Below are 17,574 nucleotides of genomic sequence, written 5' to 3'. Positions count from 1 at the left end.
GAGGTTTTCCTAACTCACAGAGAAGCATCTTTGCTTTTATATTCCTCTCAAGGAAGTTGAGTAAAAGCCAACTTCCTCTAGGAGTTGTTCATACAGAAAGAACAATAGGGGAGGAGCCATTGTAACTCGGGGTTCTGGATTATTTGTTTTATCCTCTGTAGCTCCATGATAAAGGAGTAGAAGGAAAGAGGAAAAGAAAATGGAGTTACATTCAGTGAGTCAGTGTAAGAATGCATTCAAAAATAGCCATCCCTAAGGTTCTGCTTCATTTGTGATCTTTATAAAAGTGTCTTAACAAACAGATTTGAACTGCATCAAGAGAGCAATGTAGAATCAGAAGCAGTAGACAAATGTGAAGACTTCAAAGGTCTAGTGAAGTGCTTAGAAAGAAAAACCTACATGACCTTCTCTGGTGCTTCTAATGCCTTTCCACTTCTCAAAATAAATCTGTTAAAAAAAAAAAAATTAACACATATAATAAACAACCTCTCTGTAAAGCGACTGTCTAACTTTTTCTCTTTTTAAATGTTTTCATTTATTCTTCTCTAATTCAGTTTCTCTGCCTTAATATTACTGATATTGGGGGTAGGGTAGATAATTTTTATCTGAACAATTAATTTGTATTACAAGCTTTTTAGAAGTACCCCCTGATCCCTATGGACTAGATGCCAGTAGCCTCCTCCCTTATCAATTCTGACAGCCAAATTTTTCCTAGGCAGTATGTACAAAATTGTTCCTGAGAGGTGCATTGGCTTTATCAGTAGCACTGCACTGATTATAGAAATATAACCAATAACAGAAAAGACATTTTTATTTCAAGATAGCTCATGGATTACCCAATGTAGATTTCATTTCACATTTACTAAAAAAAAAAAAATTATATGTGGTAAGAAATTAAACCCAAGGCCTTATGCACTGAGCCTCATCCCTGTATGTTTCTGAGCTTCTTTTATATGACAAGTTATTTTGTTTGCTTAACAATAGATTCTGTAGAATCAGAGATAAAATAAGAGACAGAGAAAGGAAGAGAGAGAAAAATTTGTTTCTGTCTAAAAAACAGGGTGATATGCAGCCGGGTGGTGGCACGCCTGGTTGATCGCACATTACAATCCAAAAGGAGCTGGGTTTGAGCCCCCGGGCCCCACCTGCAAGGAGAGAGATTTGTTAGTGGTGAAGCAGTGCTGCAAGTATGTCTCTTTCTCTCTCCCTTTCTCCCCCTACCTTCTCAATTTCTGGCTGTCTCTACCCAATAAATAAAAATAGTACAAAAGTTAAAACTATTTATTGGTGATATTGGCAACACCTAGTAAACGGTACCCATCAACTGTTAAAGGACAAGTTTAGTATTTTACTTGGCATAAGAGATGATCAAGAGACTCAGAAAATATCAGACAGAATTATAGTGGAGTGGCATTATTACTGCAGATTTGACTAATATAGTACTTACTCTGAGTACTATATTATTTCTCTAAAGCACAGTGATGATTTATCGAGTTGTGATTTTAGAAAAGTCTGTCTTCACATGCTATAACTTTTACCCAGGTATTCTACCTTGCAACTTGAGTGAACACATTTTTGTCCACTCTGTCTCTTATCAATATCATATTCACATTTATCCACGCTTCCCTATGACTATTTTATAGAAATCATCTCTCTAAATGGCTACTCAGAAAGTTCAGAACCATTCATGCATCTCTATGTGATTAGTGACTGATTACAATTACTATCTTCCAAATTCAAAGATTTAATTCCACTAACCCTTTCCCACTAAGTCATAGCAAGACAATGCAGACATGTGAGTGATGAGGATGGGGAGGAGGGTATCCACATACTCAGAATGAATTCTCTGAAAATTTCTCAGGAAATCTGGTATCAGAAGTAAGTCAGAGACTGGGGGGAGAGCATAGACTCTCATACCTAAGGCACCAAATTCAGTTTCCAGCACTACGAGAAAAAAAAGAAGGAAGGAAAGAAGGAAGAAGAAACTCAGTTCTGAATTCTCCAAGACTGAGCTTTTTTCCCTAGTTCACAGTTAATATATACTGTGGGGAATTTGTTTGCCATACCAATTCATGCATATGCAATATCAGTATCACTATATGCTAATGAACTCTATTTTGAGCAGGTTGTGGACAACGCACAATAACTCCCTCTGGCAACAAAATAGCAGGTGGTGTCAATGCTCAGGAAGGGGAATGGCCCTGGCAAGCTAGCCTTCAACTGAATAGTATCCACCGATGTGGAGCCACTCTGATTAGTAATAGCTGGCTTGTCACTGCTGCTCATTGTTTTGCAAAGTAAGTACTGGTTCACATAAAGACTTTGTAGTTATTCAAGTGCGCAAATTTCATATATACATCTTTTAGAAAATAGACCACAGTAGTCCAGGAGGTGGCACAGTGGATAAAGCATTGGACTTTCAAGCATGAGGTTCCAAATTCAATCCCTGGCAAGCACATGTACCAGAGTGATGTCTGGTTCTTTTGTTCTCACCTCCTATCTTTCTCATTAATAAAGAAATGAAATCTAAAAAAAAAAAAATTGAAATTTAAAAAAACAAGACCACATAGTTATGCCTCCAATTGGTCAATATTGTTAGGCATAGTACTAAACCACTCTATGAATTATCAGTAAAGTTACAAATACATTCAAAATAGTGCAAGGTTTGTCAAGGTCGACTGACAGTTGGGATCAAATAATCACTTCTTGTAGGCGGCTATCCTGTGTGTTATTGGATATTTAGTAGCATCCTTGAACTCTATCCACTGAATGTCAATACCACCCTTCCCCTTACTATTAACAACCAAAAATGCCTCTGTTACCAAATATCTTCTGGAGAGCTAAATAATACGTCGTTGGGAATCACTAATCTTGTGTCACTTGAATTTTATAAAGAAATGATAAACCCCAGTTTAGCATGGCTATTTTGTTTCTCATCATTATCATATTTGTTTTACTAAGTCATAAGTATTTGAATTCATCTGGCATTATCCTTTTGCCTGTTATAGCACTATTTGAAATTATTGTTTCTTTAAAGAATTTATTATTGCATCAGAAGTTTGCTTTCTGCTCTATCTTTGATAGTTTTTATGTTAATTTGTTGCTGTTATTCAAAACTTTCTGATTTTTGTTTAAAGCAAAATTCCTCTTAAATTTGGTCTGAAAACATTTTAGTAATTTTTTCAGTGTTCAACACACAAATTTTCAATGAGCACAATGGTATAAATCCAAAGAGATAAGTAGATAGACCTATTTTCATTTTTAACGATTGAAGAAGAAAATTTAGACTAGGTTTTTGTTGTTGTTGTTGTTTGTTTTTACCAGAGCACTGCTCAGCTCTGGCATGTGGTGGTGGTGAGTATTAACCCTGGGACCTTGAAGCTTTAGGCATGAAAACCTTTTGCATAACCATTATGCTATCTACCCAACCTTAGACTATTTCTTTAATTTTTGTAAACTCACTCTACCCCATATTCTTTCTCACTTGGTTTGTTTGTTTGTTTGTTTAAGGCAGAGATAAGAGGAGAGAAAGAAAACCAGACATCATTCTGGCAGATGTAACCGCTAGGGGTCTAACTGAACCTCATGATTGAGAGCCCAACACTTTATCTGTTGCGCCACCTCCTGGACTACTCTTCCCCACATTTTATTTAATCTTCTACCTTATGTTGCCATATCTACCCTTACAGATTTCTTTAAGACTTTTGAGGCAAACCAATGGGAAAATCAAGTTTTCATGGGTTACCTTCTTTAATTATTTTATTGGGGAAACACTAGCTTACAAGATTTTGTGATTTAGGGGTCCAATTTTTTGAATTATTTATATTTTTTATAGAGAGAATTAGAGAGGGAAGGGAGAAAGAGGAAGAAGAGAGAAAGAGACACCTGCAACACTGCTTAGTGAAGCTTTCTCCCTACATGTCGGAACCAGGGCCCTTGCATTTGCTAAGATAATTCACTATTGGGTGTGCCACTGTCCATCCCTGAAGGGTATGATTTTATACTTCTTTAAAATATTTGTTAACACATCACTGCTACCACCGAAATACCAATTTCCCTTCAGCACACTCCACTGAACCCCTCCATCCTTTAAGCCTTCTTCCTTTGTTACCTTTCACTCTGACTGGAATGTAAAGGGTTAGATGTTTGTGATGTTTATTTACTTTCTCTATTCTCCACAAGTTCTCTTTTTAAACATAGCTTATTGAGTTAGACAAAATATATTCACATTATCATTTATATTTTTCCTTCTACATATCATGAAGATTTTGTATGCTTGTAAACATAGACATTCAAACACACCTGATTCTTTAAGTATAAGAGATTAATTTATATCACTCTAATATGCAGGATTCTTAATAAATTAATCTACTTCCTTTAGTTCAAAGAATCCTAGAGAATGGAAAGTCAGTTTTGGGCTTCTTCTAAGTGATCCGCATGTACAACAACATATCAATAAAATTATAATCCATGAAAACTACCATTATGCCGCACATGATGATGACATTGCTGTTGTACATCTGTCTTCACCGGTATTATATACCAGCAACATCCGAAGAGTATGTCTTCCAGAAGCTTCTTTTAAATTCCCACCCAATTCAGATGTGGTGGTCACTGGATGGGGAACATTAAAGTCTGACGGTAAGTTACTTTTTAGATTCTTTCTTCTTCTCTCTTTCCTCCTACCTCTCTCTATCTATCTATCTATCTATCTATCTATCTATCTATCTATCTCTTTCTGTTGTTGTTGGTCATTGCCTGAGCTTCATTGGTCCAGACTCATTTATTCAGACAAAGAGAGAGAGAGAGATTTTTGGAGGAGGGGAGATACCACAGGGCAGTGGGGCAGGACTTGAACCTGGGTTGCTCACATAGCAAAGCCGGACACTCTCCAGATATTTCCAGGGGAAATATCCCCTGCCCCCTAATGACAAGTGTCTAATTTTCCTCCAGTGCATGGTTTGAGTGTTAGGAGTTAAAAATAAATAATGATAGCCACAACTAAATGTGAGACATGTTTTCTCTGGGTCATCTGAATAGGATAATGTATGGTAGATTGAAAGTTATATGCAATAATATTAATATGGAAATTATAGTTTCATGCAACTGTTTACCATAATTTCCCTTAAATGGCAGTTTTATTAAAATTATTGAATTTTGATTATATGAATAAGACATTTATTTCACTTCATTTATTCAAGCAATAGATGTTCCTTTGACTGTCTCCTTTGCTTCAAGTGTTGTTATAGATAGTTTTGTTCACAAATAAAGTAGACAGCTACTCCTGCCCTGACAACATTTATATTCTTAGAAAAGACAGACAATTGCCATGAAAAATAAAAATCAGGTTAGAAATCATGTTTCTACTTACACAGCATTAAATATCATAAGATAAATGGACACTATAAAGGATTGAACATTTTTTTATCTTTATTTATTGGATAGAGACAGCCAGAAATTGAGAGGATGGGGTAGATAGAGAGGGAGAGAGAAAGAGAGACACCTGCGGCACTGCTTCACCACTCAAGGCTTTCCCCCTGTAGGTGGAGACTGGGGGCTTGCATTATAACATGTGTACTCATCCAGGTGCACCACTATCCGGCCCCCGATAGGACATTTTTTATGGGATGTTTATGAGAAAGCTCCTATGATAAAGCATACTTGAGCAAGGTCTCCTTGTTTATGTGTATTTCTGTGACTCACTATGTAAAGTTTAGTATATGAATATATCCACAAGGGCATTTGAAATTAAAAGAAAAAAATACTTAAAATTACTTCCAAAATCCATAGCTATAATACAGAAACTCTAGAAATCATCTTAAAATGTGCACTCGAGAATGTGAGTTTCTGCTTTGTTCTCTCAGGTATACATATAATAAAGTTCCGTAACAATTCAGAACAAAGAAAATCCCATCACATACGGCTGTGCACACTACATGTTTCTAAACATAGTCAGTTTTAACAACAGTGTGATGAACTTATAACATTAAGTTTGTTATAAGAGAGGCAAATAAAAATTAAATACATATGTTTACATTAATTTGGGAAATATGCAATTAATTTGGAAAATGCCAGTAACTTAGCTAGTGAGACTAATGTTGAATTTAGGGGGGAAATGCATTATCATTTTCTTCTTCTAGGAACAAGTCCAAATATCCTCCAAAAAGGATTAGTAAAGATTATAGATAATAAAATCTGCAACAGTGAACAGGTATATGGTGGTGTGATCACACCTGGAATGCTGTGTGCTGGGTTCATGAAGGGAAATGTGGATGCCTGTCAGGTAAATCTATTTTATATTCAGAGGGTTTTTTTCTTTAGGTTTCTAATTTCCAATTAATTGGCTAATTATCTTAAATTATTGACAATCTTTAAGGACTAAAGTGTGTTTTATAGTCAAAATAACTATTTTAAATTATACTGATATCTCATATATCTTATGAAAAGAAATAAGACATGGATTGGGCAAGGACCCACATTCAAGCCTGTGGTCCCCACCTGCAGAGGGAAGCTTAACAAGCAGTGGATCAGTGCTGCAGGTGTCTCTCTTTCTCTCTCCTTCTCCCTGCCTGTCCATTTCTCTCTGTCTCTATCAGAAAAGAAAGAAAAAGAGAGGCTACTGGGAACAGTGGGGTCATCATGCAGGCACTAAGCCCCAGTGACAACACTGGTGGGAAAAAAAAAAGCTATCAGAGGAAACTATGAGTGGGAGTAGTAAGAGATTCAGCTGAGAATAAGCAATAGAGATAAAGTAGAATTTTGCTGACTTTCATTAGGTTAATCCTCTTTCACTGAGAGATATTCAACCCGGCCCAGCACCATACCTAATAATCATGCATGGAGCTTTCTTAATCTAGTCCCAACACTTAAATATTCATTTATTTAACTGTTAATATAACAACCCCAACACTGTTTGAAACTCTTTATTAATGTCGATTTATTCAAGCCATTCCAATTTTGTGATGTATGTTTTTATTATTTTACACTATTTCTCAGACAAAAAGGCTGAGACAAAAATATCAACATGGAGTAATTTGTTTAAATTCACACAAGTACCTAGTGACACAACTGAGTTGGGTTTGTTGTTTGTTTGTTTTAACATCAACAGAACTTCACTACTCTGGCTCAACTTTTTCAGATGAAGAGAGAGAGAGAGATAGAGAGGAAGACAGAGAAAAAAGAATACGGTATCACAGCACCCCCGCGGGACAGTGGGGGCCAGACTTAAACCAGACAGCAAGTACACTATTAGGTCTTAGATCTGTCTTGCCAGATCAGAACTGAGTTTTTGTTTGTTTGTTTGCTTAAGATCTATTTATTTTTGAGGTAGGCAAGGCAGCAGGAGGGAAGGAAAAGAGAAGGAAGGAGGGAGGGAGAGAGAGACAGAAAGAGAGAGGAGAGAGAAAAGGAACAGAATAGAGTACCACGTCAACATATATGGTACAAAAGATTGAACCTGGGGCCTGAAGAATGGAAGTTCTGTGCTCTTAGCCTCTGATTGACCTCCAGGAAATTAAGCTTCAGAGACTATACTAAGAATGATATACTAAGCTGCTTCTTCTAACACTTAACATCAAATATCTCTGATACAATTTATAAGCAGTCCTGGAGCTAATAAGTATCTGTACTTATCAAGACAGGCAGAATCTGTCACAAATCCAGAAAGACTCCTCATTTATGCTATCATTTCTTCATACACTGATTATTTATAGACAACTAATTATGTGTCAGACCCTATACTAGGTGCAAGAAAGTTAAAAGTGATTAGGGCATTACTCCTACACTCTAGGAGATAGAAGACACACAAAGAAGTGCTTGCAATACATAATTGTCATCTCTAATCACATAATTTTCATCTTTTCAATTGTCTCCCCAGAAAACCTATTCTTTAATTTTATGACAAGCTTAAACTTATTTCTCTCAACTTTCTCAGTCTCCATGACTCTCTTCTAACCATATACATTATAAAACCCATGCTTAGGAGCTGTGTGGTGGTGTACCTGGTTGAGCGCACATGTTACTATGGCCTGAGTTCAAGCCCCCAGTCCCCATCTGCAGGGGGAAAGCTTTGCAAGTGGTGAAGTAGCCCTGCAGGTTTCGCTCTGCCTCTCTTCCTCTATTTCCAAGTTCCCTCTTGATTTCTGACACTCTCTATGCAATAAATAAATAAAGATAATAATAAAATAGTTGAAATCAATGCTTTCATTATTTCAGCCTTTAATCACTTAATCACCCTCAGTCACTTCAACATCTTATACTTCTCCTACACAATCAGGTGACATTTCCTCCTCCTAGCTAGAAAGATATGAAAATAATCATAAATTCACATCCTTTCTTGTTTTTCTATCTTCTGCCTTTCTTTCTTTCTTTCTTTCTTTCTTTCTTTCTTTCTTTCTTTCTCTTTTTAATTGCAACTAGGGTTACCAACTGGTGCCAGTGCTCACACTACAAATCCATGGCTCCTGGCTCTGTTTATCCCTTTTTTAAAAAAAAAAAAAAAAACCTTCCTATACTTTATTTCATAGGACAGAAAGGAATTGAGAGGGAAGGGAGAGGTTGAGAAAGAGAGAGACACCTGCAGTCCTGCTTCACTAATCATGAAGTGCACCCCTGCAAGTGGGGAGCAGGGCCTCAAACTGAGGGCCTTATACATAGTAAATGCGGTCAACTGGGTGTACCACCCAGTTGGTGACCTAGGCCCTTTCATTTATTTTCTAATTGATATATATATATATGGGTTTAATGCTTTACAGCGCAATCATTGACATAAGTATACAATTTCATTATGTGATAGGTTCCCAGAATTTTCTTCCTAATTACCCTTTCCCTCCCTCCCCAGAGTCCTTTCTTTTGGTGTAATACACCATGTTCAGTCCATGTTTCACTTTGTCCTCTCCCTCCCTGTCCCTACTTTATTAAGTTCCTCTAATAAGTGATATCATTTGGTATTCTGTTCTTCTTCTTGACTTATCTCACTCAACATGATGCCATTGAGTTTCATCCAAGAGGATGCAAAGGAGACATCATCATTTTTAACAGCTGAGTAGTATTTCATGATGTATATATACTACAGTTTTTTTTATTTATTTCCTTTTGCTGCCCTTGTTGTTTTATTGTTGTAGTTATTGTTGTTGTTGTTGTTGTTTGCCGGGATAGCCTGAGGGTACTTCTTCCCGAGCTAGTGCTCTCTGGGTTGTAGAGAACTCAACTGGAGCCGATCTAGGCTGCTGCGTGGGAGAGGGATCAGGAACTCGTGCCGCACTAACTTCGCAGGAGATACACTCTGGAACTCTCAGAGCCAGAAAGCAATTTCCAAGTGTCTTTAATCAGAAGAGCAGCTGTTTTTATACTCTCCAAGTAGGGTGAAAACAGGATGTGATGTAGAGAGGGTGGAGAGAAAAGTGACTGGTGAAAATCAGAGTGTGACAAGGAGGGGGCAGAACAGGCGAGAATCCTATCACTGAACCACCAATGCCCTGGAGGGAGTGCTTTATGTAAATGTAAAAGTGATTTATGTAAATAGACCAAAGCTTTGAATGGGATCAATAAATCCCTATATAGGCATATGGTTAAGCAGAAGCCAGGGGGAGCTGGCATACTACCCAACAGTTGTTGTTGTTGTTGTTATTGATGTCATCATTGTTGGACAGGACAGAGAAAAATGGAGAGAGGAGGGAAGACGGGGGGGGGGGGGTTTAGAAAGATAGACACGTGTAGACCTGCTTCACTGCTTGCAAAGCGATTCCCCTGCAGGTGGGGAGCCAGAGGCTAGAACCAGGATCCTTACTCTGGTCCTTGTGCTTTGTGCCATCTGCACTTAACCTGCTGTGCTATCACCTAACTCCTACCACAATTTTTTTTTTAACTGCTTATCCGATGTTGGACATCTGGATTGCTTTCAGGTTCTTGCAATTAAAAACTGTGCTCCTTTGAGCATAGGCATACACAGATGTCTTCTGATAGGTGTTTCTGTCTCCTTTGGGTAAATCCCAGGAGAGGAACTGTTAGGTCATAGAGTAGGTCTATTCCTTGTGTTCCACTAAGTCTCCAAATTGCTTTCCACAGTGGTTGGACCATTTTGCACTCCCATCAGCAGTGAAAAAGCACCTCTTTTTCTCCACATCTTCTCCAACATTTGTCTTTCTGTCCTTTCTGATGTATGACATTCTCATAGGTATAAAGTGGTACCTCAGTGTTGTCTTTATTTGCATTTCTCTGATGATCATTGACTTTAAGCAAGGACCCAGGTTCAAGCCCCTGGCCCCACCTGCAGGGAGGAGGTTTCACGAGTGATGAAGCAGTACTATAGGTCTGTCTGTCTGTCTATCTATCTCAGTCTCTCTCCATACTTACTCCTTCCCTCTCAATTTCTCTCTTTCTCTATCCAAAATAAATAAATAATCTACCACTTAAAAATAAGAGGGGAGATAATCAGAGAATTCTTCAATTTACTAATGATTGAATAAACAATTATTCTTTCAATATCTCTTTCGGGTAGTAAGTGAGCTGAAAATTTTTATACATAATTAAGTCATCATATATAAAAGATATCCTGGTATCTTTGATTTAAATAAGTGATAATAGACCACAGAAGTATTCCAGACTAGAATAAATTTAGTATTGAAATGGATAGAGGTTTTTTTCTGTATCTTCCTCTTTTTGACACAGAAGAGGAAAGGAAAATGTTATTTGCTTTTAAGTTATAGTAATTGCATATGTCCTTTTTCTCTCCAGGGTGATTCTGGCGGGCCTCTGGTTGGTGCCGATCAGAAAGGCACTTGGTTTCTTGCTGGTATTGTAAGCTGGGGAGATGAATGTGCTCTTCCAAACAAGCCTGGTGTCTACACTCGGGTGACATACTATCGAAATTGGATCAAGTCTAAAACAGGGCTCTAGTACAGAAATCTTACATACTTACATAATCTTACAGAAGATTACACACTTATTAAATTTGTTTGTAATTTCAAAACCATCTTTAACTTAAAATTACCCCCTCCTTATGCACATTTAGTGTTGCAGATTCAAACATGATTTTAGGACTACTGAAAACTGTGTATTAGACTTTGACTGGGTGTAGTGACAGTAATGGATCAACATAAACAAATTTCCCTTTTACCATATCACACATTGAAGGTAGTTTTAAGAATAGATATGGGATATTAAATTGATTAAATGGGTCTTCTTGGGTGATTATACAGATCTAGATCTCTTGGGAAGTCTTATACTAGGTGATAGCAATAAAATTCTTTGTGAGTATATACATAATCCCTTGCTGATCACATGTATTTCGAAGAATCAACACTGATTGACTCTAGCCTAGTCAGTTGCAGTAATGGTGCCCATAAATATCTCAGGAAAATCTGTCTCTTGTTTCCTTTCTAGTCCTTGTTTTGGTGCTAATAATCCCTTTTCTATTTAGGGCTTTCTCACCTTCAGTGACATCAACAGAATGATAACCCCATGAATTACAGTGACCAGATCCTGATAACTGTTTATTAGTTCCTATTTCTCTCTTATATGAGGGTGAGGCCAGAAGAGTTTTATCAAGTCTATATGCATAATAGTAAAATTCTCAAACACCTAAACTACTGTTCACTATAGTAGGACTGAATTTAATGTACAGCAATGTTATCAGTACATATCTCCAGTCTCTTAAACAACAATATAAACTATCCACTAGAATAACCAATATAGAAATACTGCTTCCTCTTCACTTTCCTCTTGACCTTATACAAATACACTAGTTGAAGATAAAGATGTCTGTAAGTGCATTGTTATAGCTTATACTGTCTTGCCAAATAAATTGGTTTTTAACTGAAAGTGAAACAATTGCTTGGATAAAGGGCAATGAAGAGAAAACATAGAAGGGGATAGAGACAGAGAAGGAGAGAAACCTGCTCCATCACTCGAAAACCCTCTTTCCTGCTGATGTTGGTGGTGGCTTGAATCTGGGTCTTTGCACATGCCACCTAGATCCTCAGATAAACTCATTTTTATTGAGAATATTATCTTTTTAGAGTTATTTTTCCATACTGCAATTACCAGTGTCTTTATAGCACTTTCTTTCCCTTGTTATTTTTTCTTTTTTTTTAATTTATCTTATTTTATTTATAAAAATGAAACATTGAAAAAACCATAGGATAAGAGGGGTACAACTCCACACAATTCCCATCACCAGATCTCCATATCCCATCCCCTCCCCTGATAGCTTTCCCATTCTTTAACCCTCTGGGAATATGGACCCAAGGTCATTGTGGGAAGCAGAAGGTGGAAGGTCTGACATTCTGTAATTGCTTTCCCACTGAACATGGGCATTGACAGGTCGACCCATACTCCCAGCCTGTCTTTCTTTCCCTAGTGGGGCAGGGTTCTGGGGATTGGTTGGCATCATGCTAGTATCTGGAACCTGGTGGCTGAAAAGAGAGTTAACATCTAAAGCCAGACAAGTTGTTGCCTAATCATGGACCTAAAGGCTGGAATAGTACAGATGAAGAATTGTGTGTGTGTGTGTGTGGGGGGGGGTTCCTCAGTTTTGTAGATAGCTAGTAGGCATATTTTAGTTATATTCCAAAGGCTCTGTGGCTATACTAGTTGGATTTTTCCCCTGAGCCTGAAATCTGATATGCAAGTGGATCCAAGTTATTATCTGGGGAGATGATGTCATGGCTGGAAAAATTACTAGAAAACTGTATCAGGGAAGAGAGTAGCTCCCAAATATGGGAAAGGTGTATAAATATTGTTGACTGTAAACCCCACTGATCTGATGTGATCTGGGGCCCATATTCAGCTTAAGAGCCTATGTGACCTCTGCATCCCTGTAGATCTGAGCTCAATTCTGCCTTGCTCTTTTTTTCTTCACTGAAATCTCACAACCACTACTAATAGCTGTCATTATGAAATAGATTTTGTCTATGAACCCAATAAAATGTATTAATAATAGTAGCTAACATTATATACCATTTATTGTGTGTCAAGTACAGTTAAGCTTAGACGTTTCCTCTGCTATCTGAAAATAGAGTAGTTCTTCATAAACTTTCTGCCAGCCAAAATGGTATGAAAAGATGCATCAATTACCATCAACTTACATGAGAAAAAATTAGCATTCCTCGATCTAAAAAATTAACCTAGCAAATCAAACCAAAAAACAAAAAAAAAGAACAACAAAACCTCTTAAAACCCAAGACAATACTAACCTGTAGTAAAAACAGGACTAACATAGTAGTTACAGAATCTGTAGAAATAATTTCCAGGAAAGGAGTTTGGCAGTGCCATTCATGGTGTATGCTGCCTCTCTTACAGTTTCTGCAAAAGAAATACTGAATGCTATTTAATTTTTCACTTTTGTTGCTAAAGTAGAAGTCCTTTAGATTTCTCTCAAGCAAAAACAGATATTAATATAGGTCTTAGCAAAAGTGGAATGTCATAAGGTGAATTTTAAAAAATATGAGATACCTGTATGGTTCCTTATAACCGTTTTAATAAAAATATCCTTATTTCATGAAAGAGGGAGAAAGGCCAGACTACTGATACATACATGGTGCTAGGAATCAAACCTAGAGCCTCACACTTGCAAGCCCTGTGCTGTATTGCTAAGCCATGCCCCTGATCCTTATAATTTAATTTAGAAATAAGGTAACTGAGGTGGAGAGAAATCAAGATCAGATAGTTTATAAGTGACTTGAACTGAAATTCAAAATCAGACAGTTGGAATCTAGAACCACACATTTAACAACTAAGCTCTGCTATACTATATAGGTAGAATAAAGGATTTATTTAATGTGTTCTTTAAAATGTAATCTTTTTCCTAAACTTTATAGTGAACTAATATAATGACTTTCTTGTTTGATTGGTTTTTAAAATATCTGAGTTATACTCCAGTCATAATTAATATTTCTGCATCTTAATTTTCTCAAAATTAAATGTCAGCAAGAAACTACATGCATATTGGACAGAATTATTAGGTTTCAAATAACAGAAACTCAGCTAGCACTAGCTGAAGTGAAAAAAAGAAATTTACTGACAATCTAACGATCTACGGACCTATGTAGAGCAGAGCTAAGCAGCATACAGGGACTCAGACAACATCTTCATTACTAATCACATCTTACTTGTCCTCTCCTCTGTTTTTGCTAGTGGTCAGATGTTAACCCCTGAAATATTAGACATACTCGCTGGCTTTAGACTTTGGTTTTCCTTAGTTCACAGTTCCACAAAATTGAGAGTCCTCCTACCTATTAATTCCAGTCTAGAAGAAGAAAAAAAAAGTCTTGAGGATGCCTGTGATTGGCCCCACATTGTGGTGATTATATTGAAGGAGATGAAGCCTTTAACTGATAGCCCTCAGGCCAGGAGAGGCATTTAAAAACAATTAAAAACTGATAGGTAAAATACATTGTTGTCTATCATCCAATGCAAAATCTTCCAAATTACTACAATGTTATTAAAAGTCGTATTATCTCACAACAGAAATTCTGAGTTAAGTTTCTTAAAATATTACTGGCTTAGCAGTAAAGGATTGGGAAAAAAAAGTGTATTTCAACATAGTTTTTACTTGTAGCATTTTCTGTATATTTAACTCACCCGTTAAATATAATCTGTAATTATTTATATTCTATTTTTTTAATATTTATTTATTTTCCCTTTTGTTGCCCTTGTTTTATTGTTGTAGCTATTTTTGTTGTTATTGATGTCGTTGTAGTTGGATAGAACAAAGAGAAATGAAGAGAAGAGGGGAAGACAAAGAAAGGGAGAGAAAGATAAACACCTGCAGACCTGCTTCACCGCTTGTGAAGCAACGCCCCTGCAGGTGGGGAGCCGGGGCTCGAACCAGGATCCTTATGCCGGTCCTTGAGCTTTGCGCCACGTGCGCTTAACCCGCTGTGGTACTGCCTGACTCTCGTATTCTATTTTTATTATCTTAATCAAATTTCCATGAAACTATGTCTCAACATGGATTTAAAAATATAATAAATCAGGGTTGGGCGGTAGCGCAGCAGGTTAAGCGCACGTGGCGCAAAGCCCAAGGACAGGAGTAAGGATCCAGTTCGAGCCCCCGGCTCCCCACCTGCAGGGGAGTCACTTCATGGGCGGTGAAGCAGATTTCTGCAGGTTTCTATCTTTCCCCTTCTCTGTCTTCCCCTCCTCTCTCCTTTTCTTTCCGTCCTATCCAAGAACAAATGGCATCACCAACAACAATAATAACCACAACAAGGCTATAACAACAAGGGCAACAAAAGGGGGTAAAAATGGCCCCAGGAGCAGTGGATTCATGGTGTAGGCCCTGAGCCCCAGCAATAACCCTGGAAGCAAAAAAAAAAAAAAAAGATAATAAATCATAAAATATATACACAGATAAGTGTACTAATGGTTTAAACCAACTACTATTTCTTACGTAATTTCTTTGTGTACAAAAAGAATATAACATTCCTGTGAAACCCCAGCACCAAATGGGAGTCCCATGACATCTAGAGAAGTTCCAGTGCTCAAGCGTCTCTTCTTTTTCTTTCTACCTAAAGTTAAAAAAAAAAAAAAAAGAAGAAGAAGAAAGAAAGAAAGAAAAATCAGCCAGATAACATTAATTAAAAAAAAAAAATCCAGTGGGAAAAAATACCAATCCTTATTTTTTAAATTTTTTTAATATCTTGATATGAATTCACATAGTCAATACATTTAAGAAGGATACCATCCTGGGAGATGATGGCTCAGGGGATAAAGCACTGGGCTCTCAAACATTTAAGAAGGATACCACTTCCAAATAAGACTGGTTTGTTTGTTTTGTTTGTTGCCAGAGCACTGCTCAGCTCTGGTTTATGGTGGTGTGAAGGATTGAACCTGAGACCTGGGACCTGGAAGCCTCAGGCATGAGAGTCAGTTTGCATAACCATTATGCTGTCTCCCCCACCCTGTTTGGATAAACAAATATGCACAATGATATACAACATAATGATAGACTCCCTCATCCTCTACATTGGATCGACCTTCTCGTGGTGCATCCCGTGAGTACCCATTCATTGGGGAAACTGACGATCCTTCCTAGCCGACTGAATCCACATGGATCCCAGTCACTTTCAAAGCCAGCAACAAGCAGACATCAGGCTCAACCTGACGCTGTTGACTGGCTACGGAAGAAGGGCAAACGCTAGAAGAAGAAGAATCCTCTACAAAAGAGGGGGGGAAAAGTAAGATCACTTATAATAGTGCCACCTATATAAAGTTCCAGTTTAGTGATACTTCAATTTAAATAATAATAATCTAGGGGACAGAGAAATAGCTTAACCAGGTAAAAAAGCACTGACTTGCATGCATGCAGACCACATTCAATCCCTGCTGTACTAGAAGTGCTAAGACCCTGCAGGAAGCTCTAGTGCTATGATGTTTCTCCTTCTCTTTGTATTCCTCTTGTCTCTGAACGAAACAGTTGCCTGGAGCAGTGAGATCACACGTATGTATAGTCCCCAAATAAAAGAAATAGTGCCTCTTCACCTAGACACCAGTGTAACAGTTATTAGGGTTTTTCAGATCTAAGAACTTCTGCTATAAATATCTAAGAATTTATGATGAAAACTTTAAAATCATAGTAAAAATTCAGTACATTGATTAATGGATGGGTGGGTTAAATATTATACAGATAGCCCTACAAGTGTTTTATGTCAAAATACACTTTGTTCTCAAGCCTTCACTACTAAGTAACATTTTTAAGAAACTTATGGTCCTCTTCTCAGTTGGTTTCATCCTTTGCCTTTCTTTAACTCCATGCCTTTGTGACTGCAAGAGGCTGAATTATGTGGTATCTCTTTCAGCTTCTTTATGATTGCACACAGCTGTGGCTTATAGATTCAGGACACTCACTGTCTAGTACAACCCTTTTTATTAGGATTTGCTATACCTTCTACAAATTAATATTTTCAACTTGATCTCTTTTTTTCTTTCTTTCTTTTATTTTTACTCAAACTACTGCTGTTTTTCAGGACTCTTGCTGATCATCCTAATTGTGCTTGTGAAGAATGCATTTAGCATGGTGTAGTCTATTTCTGACATAACTAGTTTACTTTCCTCTCAGAAGATGTCATATTTTAAGTGCAAAAGACTGGTTTCCTCAATAATTCTCACCAACAGGAATTTTCACAAGTAGACACTATAAAACAAGGAGGACTTTTCTTGAGAGTTTATTCTTTCATTGCTTTCAAGGATCTTTTATAATAAAAGAATTTTAGGATTAGGTTAAGTAAATAAATAAATATACTACACACTTTCTTTTTCTTTTTTCTAAGATAGAGAAGGCAGAGGAGTAAAGAGAGAATGAAATAGACCACAGAACCAAAGCACCCAAAGTACTTCATAGCAGTGGAGCCCAATTTGAACCTGGGTCGCATACATGGCAAAACAACACACTATCCAAGTGAGCTACTTTGAAGGCTCTACAAACATTTTGAAGTGATAAGAAAAAGATAGCTGTGTCACATTCTTTTAAGGTTTTATTGAATGTATAGAAGTTTTATATAGATTCAAATAAATACTGTCTTAGAAAAAAGTTTCTTGCCTTCTCTTATTTCAACCAACATTTATGAAGAGGAT

At 37.2% G+C, this 17,574-nt stretch overlaps 1 protein-coding gene across 1 annotated transcript in view; it reads left to right on the top strand.

The window, feature by feature from the left end:
* LOC103119999 (transmembrane protease serine 11C-like) overlaps nt 1-10,896 on the top strand; it is a 72,007-nt gene extending 61,111 nt beyond the window's left edge. Inside the window, exons 7-10 of the mRNA XM_007530348.1 lie at nt 2,126-2,297; nt 4,382-4,641; nt 6,141-6,283; nt 10,735-10,896. Coding sequence (XP_007530410.1) covers nt 2,126-2,297; nt 4,382-4,641; nt 6,141-6,283; nt 10,735-10,896 — 737 coding nt within the window. The remainder of the gene's footprint in view (nt 1-2,125; nt 2,298-4,381; nt 4,642-6,140; nt 6,284-10,734) is intronic.
* Nucleotides 10,897-17,574: the final 6,678 nt, after the last annotated feature.

Source organism: Erinaceus europaeus, chromosome 3, assembly GCF_950295315.1.
Source record: "Erinaceus europaeus chromosome 3, mEriEur2.1, whole genome shotgun sequence".
Classification (NCBI taxonomy): Eukaryota; Metazoa; Chordata; class Mammalia; order Eulipotyphla; family Erinaceidae; genus Erinaceus; species Erinaceus europaeus.
The sequence above is the reverse complement of the archived record's forward strand: the minus strand, read 5'-3'. Positions and strand labels throughout refer to the sequence as shown.